The 7,464-nt window shown below is 31.8% G+C and overlaps 1 protein-coding gene across 2 annotated transcripts; it reads left to right on the top strand.

The window, feature by feature from the left end:
- Positions 1 to 203: 203 nt before the first annotated feature.
- On the top strand, positions 204 to 5,954 carry LOC106100172. 2 transcript variants are annotated; one of them, XM_013278927.1, is made up of 7 exons: positions 204 to 377; positions 491 to 562; positions 756 to 874; positions 1,240 to 1,404; positions 2,160 to 2,384; positions 2,692 to 3,353; positions 3,467 to 5,954. In XM_013278927.1, the coding sequence occupies exons 1-7, from the start codon at positions 321 to 323 to the stop codon at positions 5,290 to 5,292; spliced, it is 3,126 nt and encodes a 1,041-aa protein (XP_013134381.1). In that variant the 5' UTR covers positions 204 to 320; the 3' UTR covers positions 5,293 to 5,954. The 2 variants fall into 2 exon arrangements, with proteins under 2 accessions (XP_013134381.1, XP_013134380.1); XM_013278926.1 differs by having other exon boundaries at positions 744 to 874.
- Positions 5,955 to 7,464: the final 1,510 nt, after the last annotated feature.

Here is a 7,464-nt window from a genome sequence, read left to right as displayed (position 1 = left end):
AAGCCTTTGCAAACTGTGAAATGTATGACAAAGAAGGATGTCGTTCGAAAATCAAGTTATTTAATAATAACAGATAATGGGAATAGACTAAGGACTGAATGGTTACTGAACGAAATAAGTGCACATATCCTTGTATTTTTAGTCTGTTTCAATTACTTAATCTGCTCTAGTCCAATTCATTGTCTATAGTTATCAAAGTCAAATGTTGTTTGGACGTATTGGAAAAAGCTAGAAAAATAATAAGTTTATTGTTAATTATCTCGATAGCAATTATATATTTCATCGTATGCGAATATTTACTAAGGTTGCAATTTTCTGCCATGGATGATATTTACACAAATTTAGAAAACTACGATGACTTCAACAAACTTGAAGAGGTAAGCATTCCATTTTAGCGCCAAATATTATCTGACATTTAATTCACAGTTGTGTTAAAATTTAAAATATTTGAATAACATATTTATATGCATTATTTCCTTTTATGTTTTAGCTTAAAAATGAAAACAAAACACTGAAGTTTAAAATTGAAGAATATACATCAGCTATAAATAAGCTCCAAAAAGTAAGTTTTTTTTTAACTTGTTGCACTCAATCGAAGTTTAGACCATTCTCTTACGAGATTATTGCCTATTTCAATGTTCATTATTAAAGTTATTAAATGGTTTAAGAGATATCAAGTTACATTAGGTTAATAATTCGTCTAAATGTATTGAACCCAGGATGGATGTTGATTGATGTTATAGAATATTTTGCAGGATTTCGATACGTTAGCGGTAGAACATAAAAAACTGGAGTTGAATTATTCATCATTACTGAAAACTGCTAAAGCAGAGATTGAGAGAAAGACACTGATGATAAAGGAGCTAAACATAGAGTAAGTAATTAAATTAAACTTAGCCCGTAGCATATGTTTTCTTACAGACTTTACAACTGTGCCAAATTTAATCAGAATCTGTCAAATCATTTTGATGATACATAGTAACAAATAGCCATCTAAACTTTGAAATTTATAATGTATAATATTGTATCTAATGTTACTTGAATATATTATACCTAATTTATAACAAACTGAAATGATTACTACTGTTTACATAGTTTATTTATGTTAGCCCTACAGTTCATGCTTGGACCTTCGTAACCAGATATTTCTTTTAACTATTCCTGCTATAATAAGTCCATGTCTTTATATAATGAGTAAAAGATATAATTTTAAATTAAATAATGCTTTATTTCTTTCAGGAAAGATAAATTAATAATAAATGCAAGACAAAATAATGTTAAAAGTAAATTCAATAAGTTCCAAAGTGATAAATTTCATTCTAAAAACAATAAAAGCTCTGACACAAGCAGTGTACAAGGACAACCGCAGACATTACCTAATAGCCAAGTTTCAGCCAATGAATAGTAAGTTTCTATTAATTAACTCTTAACCTGTTGTAAAAAACATAAATGATGCAAATGTTTTTAGAGTATAACATATAGGACTTGTGAATTAATCCTTTGAAGAAAAGAGTTACATTTTAAAGGTGTCACTATTTTCATGAATTAGTTGAGGTACACCTATTAAAGTTTGCATATTGGACTACTAATATGCGACCCTCAAATTCCACTTAAACTAAAGGGGAAAATTTACAAGGCCGTCGTAAGACCTGTCATGATGTATGGATCTGAATGTTGGGCAGTAAAAGGAACGGATGAAAGGAGACTACATGTGACAGAAATGCGAATGTTAAGATGGATGTGTGGGGTAACACAAATGGATAAGATACGAAATGAGTATATTAGAGAAAGTTTGAGAGTAGCCCCTGTAGTAGAGAAGGTAAGGAGTAAAAGGTTAGCATGGTATGGGCATGTTATGAGGAGGGATGAATCGCATGTTACAAGGAGAATGTTAGTTATAAGTGTGGAATGGTACATCGGTAGAGGTAGACCTAGAAAGAGATGGATTGTGTAAAAGGTAACATAGTCAAAAAGGGAGTGATGACTGAGATGACATATGAAAGAGTTATGTGGAGGACAAAAACCTGTTGCGCCGACCCTACGGGAGTAGGATAAGGAGATGATGATGATGATGCTGATGATATTGGACTCTGGATTATTATTTGTCAAGATATACCTTTTAAGTTGTATTAATAAATACTATGTTCATTTACTTGCAGTAAAAACAACAATTCATCACCATTAGATACAACTTCAACTTGCAGTGGAGATACAAGAGATTTGAATGATGCTCTGCGTTTTGCCAATAAAAGTATTAAAAATGATGGCACAAGTTTTATTGCTAAAGAAAATTCTGTACAGATTACAAATAAACTTCCTGACAAAGAAACTGAAACCAAAGTTAAGAAAATTATGAATAGGAGAAAGTCTATGCCAGCATCAAGGTAAATGGTGCCATTTTGTCTCCTTTCCAACTCTTTTTCTCTGTATATATTTTACAATATGTATTTGATATAACCTAGAATTTTAGTGTTCATAATTATTAACATGTTCTAATTTGTTTCAATGTTTGAGTATAATATAACAGTCCAAGTATATATTAAAAACATGGTTTATGTTACTAATAAAGGATCAATAACAAATCAATTATCTTTAAGTTTATGCATTTCAAATGAATCTATAAATCTCACCAATTTTTTATATTACTATAGATTTATCTAAATAACTTTACAATACTCATTTACCTTACAGTTGTCGAGATGTAAACTACAGTACAGACGATGAACGGGAAAGTAGTGTAACAACAAAAACAAGTAAAACCCAACCCAGACGGGATGAAATAAAACGATCTACAGATAGATATTACGAAAACCATAAAACATATGATTCATCAAGTTTAGACAATAACTATACACATTATCAAGACCAAATGAGTACTAGGAGATCTTATTACAATGATAGTCATTATAGAAGCAGAGACAGTTATGATTCAGCACAGAGACGTCGCTGGAATATTAGTCCGGATAGAACAAATCGAAGCACAAGAGGTGATAATTACTACCAAGCATACAATCATAGAGGTTATGACAGCCCTCCGAGAGATAAATCCTATCCTCAAAGTAGAATGAGCGATCGCAGACATAATTACCATAGGGATCACTCAAGAGATTATTCTAGAAGTAACAATGAATTTGAAAGATATCCTGAAAAACATAGACTTCAAGATCTGGATGAACCAAATTACAAGCGACAGAAATATGAACATTCACATAGATATAGTGAGGATGAAGGACGTCAAAGAGACACTAGTAGTAGTAAATCAGCAATGCCTATGTTACTGGAAAATTCCGTTTCCTGTCAATCACCTGACTACATACACCCTGACAATCATATATCAGTTGCACCTATAAGAGGTAATAGAGGCATTAAACCTTTACATTAAACATAATCGACTGATGAAATTCAACAGAGATTAGTTACATGTCAAGTCTAGTTTTTATGTTCATAATATTAACAACTGTTTCAGAAATAAGGAGTACAGCTGTCATGCACTTAGAGGATCCTCGACTCTCTAGCAAGAAGTATAAAATAATAAATGATTGTGATAAAGAAGTTTTGACAACAGTTTATGGGAGAAACATAGATATTATCCCAGTTAACAAAAAAATATGGGATTTTAACCCCATTCCTATACCTAAAGCATTAATTGAACCACCATCAAGTTATATAGATAATATGACTAAAAGTTTTAATATGGATTATTATTCTAATTATAACATGGATGTTGTTTCAAATGAAATATCAAGTAGACCAACCAATGGCGAGTATTATACTAGAAATGAATCTGTTGAACGTACACAAAATAATAAAAGTACAAATGTTAGCACTAATTCTACTGCACCTAAATGTAAAGAAACACACAGCAAAGAGAATTCTAAAAACAGTGAAGCAACAGTTGATATGGATGTTGAGGCACAATCTGTTAAAGAGAAGGACAATGATAATGTCACTTCAAAACATTTAAATAGTGGATATAAAATTCCGAAAAAACAAAATAGTTCCGAAGTTTCTACAAGTACTGATACTGTTCGTCATAAAATCGTAACTCAACATTCAGAGAAAAAATCTGTTTCTGATCTAGGAATTTCCAAACATGTTGAATCTAAATCAACACTTAGCAATAATATTAGATATAAACAAAAAGATGATAATTATACTAAGGATAATAAAACTGAGAATGTAGACACTGAAAAGTGTATAACAAATAGGAATGACGAATTAGCTATCTCAAGGAAAATTGTTGAATCCGATTTAACGCTGAGTGACGATACCAGCGATAATTTTGAACCCCCACTTACAATAATTGACACACAGACTAAACCTAAATGTAAAAAATATAAAACAAGGGAGAGAACTAAAAACCATGAAGGTACTATAGACCCGAAAAAAACTGAAAATGCAACCGAAATCCTTCCAGGTGCAAATACTGTAGAAAACAAACACCAACCAGAAGAAGACAAGAGCAAATATAAAGAAGATTATTCTGAACATTCTAAAAAACACAAACATAAAAAGAAATCACCAGAAGGCAAAGATAGCATTGACGATAGTAAAACAAGTAAAAATAAAAAGGTTAAAAAAGATAAAGAAGCTAAAACAGAAATAAAAACTAAATTTAGCGATCTATTTGGAGACAGCAGTAGTTTAATAACGTGCGACGATCTGGGAGTAGCTGCTCAGGAACCAGTTATACCTAATTTTAGTACAATTATTGAGGATACTCAAGATGCTGTCGATATTGATATAAGGGAAAGAGAAAAACCTCAACCAACATTACAAACTGATATCACTCAAAATGAGACCACAGACGAACAAGCTAACAAACAAACAGAGTCCACAAATGTGATGGATGACAACAAAAAATGTGACGATCTCAAAATAAGTATAAGAAAAACGGAGGACAAATATACTATAGTTCACGAAGCAACAGAACCTGCTAATATATTTAATAATATGACTGAAGTTTCTAAAATACCAGATACAGTTATTATTTCAACAGGGATGCAGCAAAAAAATGTATACAATGATGTAGAGTTTAGACAGCCTATCAACATGACTTGTGTTGAAAGACTGCAACTTCTCAGTCCGGGTCTGGCGCTGGCAACATCTACTCCAGCTAAGATACAAGAACTGCCTGCAGATGTACAATCTGACTGCTCTAGTGTTTGTTCATCTGACGCTGTGACAGTCAAACCACAGAATAATCAGACATCTGACACGGAATGTCAGAAAGAGTCAGATGTGCCCGATGTCAGGATATTCGTGAAACGAAGAAGGAAAGCGAAAAAGTGACGCTGTACTGTTAATTTTTGTTAGTTACTTTTAGTTAAGAAGATTATTTTTAAGTTTTTAATGCGTAAAGTGCAAAATTTTGTAGTGAATACAGATATGTTTCAGTGTTGTATTTGCTATAAACTACTAAATACTATAGACAACACCTATAGTATTTAGTATGTGAATGATAGATATTTTGATGTAAACCATATGAAATAGCAACCAAGATTTTTGAAAGTTTGAAAAACCCCAAAGTTTTTTAAAGTTCCAATTTCTTTTACTATTCTATAGTATCCTGGTAGGATCCTACGGTTCCTTTTTTTCGATGATTTTAAATTATAGGAGTGGTTAAATACAGGCTGTTTATTATCATTCAATTTAGTTAATAAGATTATTTTTTGTAATGTATTTCGATAAAAATACTATTAATTTCTCTAAGTTTGCTCAAAGCACATGACAAACTGTTAGATTTGTTAAGAATATTTAAAGTGAAGTGTAAAGCCATATTTTTCTTGTGATTGTCGCTGTGTAATATTAAAAAAAAAATTGAAATGAACATTTCTGTCTTTGTCTATAGCAAAAAATCAAAGATCTGCTGCCGTACATAGTAATAACATTGTGTTATTTACTGTGATAGTTGTATGAAATGTTGATATTAAAGAAAACTTGTTTTAATCCCATAACAGTCTTTATTTTCTTAGTAAATAATCTTAACCTATATGTACATGTATTAACAAAAGTTTACAATAAACTATAGTTGACTACAATCTTATTGATGAAAGTTGATCATTTCACTTATAAAAAATTCGAGTTGGACATTGTCCGACAACTTGGTGTGATTTCATAACGTATTATAGGAATTTATACAAAACAAAATTGATTGTGAACGAAATGTATAAACATTTCATTTAATAGCACCTACTTTTCTTATTTATAACTTAAAACTAGCCACATAAATAAGGCAAAAATACATTTTCAATATTGATACAATATACCACCATACATGACGGTTTATTAACACAAAGGTACAAGGCAGCTTGTGCGCACAGCCTCATGACGTCACGCGTAAACTGCCATAGTAAACCTGTGCATAGTCAATATCAATCCTCGATATCTGTGCACGGTTTATAACTAAGGGCATTCCGACTAAATTGTAGATTCTTATAACAATCTAACGTTTGAGATATGTGATGAAAATATCGGATTTTGTTACCTTATGTGACAGTGACGTCATTCTTAAGCTATTGAGTCTATCAGCCTGTGGTGGAACAGGCCCTTAAAATCGCACTGTAGCATCCTTTTTTAAGAGTCACTTGTGTCAAAGACTGAAACATCTTACTCTCAAAGTTTGACTTATTGACCACACATGTTGAGAGCGCGAGAACACCTTTAACTGAACTATCTCACAACCGTTTTGTCGCACGTTGATTCCTATAAGCTTATATGGAGGCGCTCACACTACGCAATATCTGTTGTGCTACTAAACATTTGAATTGGTTGCGAAAGAATCTACAATCGCACAGCAGTTTTGCAATACTTTAGTCAAAGGTATGCACCGCTATAAACGTGAAGAATTAGACAAATACAAATTTTGGCAAACTGCATAAAAGTTCAAATATTTGGTGTTATTAATATCGCCATATGCAATAATATCGTGGTTAGAAAATTCAGAAATATCTGACAGTGACATTAAAATGTTTGGTTTCCTAGTTTTAGTTATATCGGGTCATTACAATACTGTTTATCGTTTTGTATGATTATTGATCGATTATGGCTTAACCAACTTATTTCTTAAAACTAAATCGATTTCCAAATGAGAAAAGTTATTACAAAATTCCGTTTCACATCACTATTAATTTAAAGCAACACTGTTTTTTCCGTTTTAGTGCAAATTTTTACAATGTTTTTCTTGAATGGTGATTGGTTTAACGTTAAATACTTTGTAACAACCGTGCCCACACTTTTGACTAAACTATCGCACAACTGGTCTCGGTAAGGTCACACTACTCGATTTTTAGTTGTGCCACCAAACAGGTGAATTGGCTGCGAAAGAATCGACAATCGCACAACAGTAGTGCGATATTTTAGTTAAAGATGTGCGCCCGCTCTTATCTGGTATTGAATGGTTAATAATATGCGATACAGTCAACAAAAAAAAAACAATGAACAAATGCATGAACGAATAACTAT

This window comes from Papilio polytes, unplaced genomic scaffold (genome assembly GCF_000836215.1).
Source record: "Papilio polytes unplaced genomic scaffold, Ppol_1.0 DF824069.1, whole genome shotgun sequence".
In the NCBI taxonomy this organism is placed as follows: domain Eukaryota; kingdom Metazoa; phylum Arthropoda; class Insecta; order Lepidoptera; family Papilionidae; genus Papilio; species Papilio polytes.
This window is presented reverse-complemented; position numbering and strand designations above follow the sequence as displayed.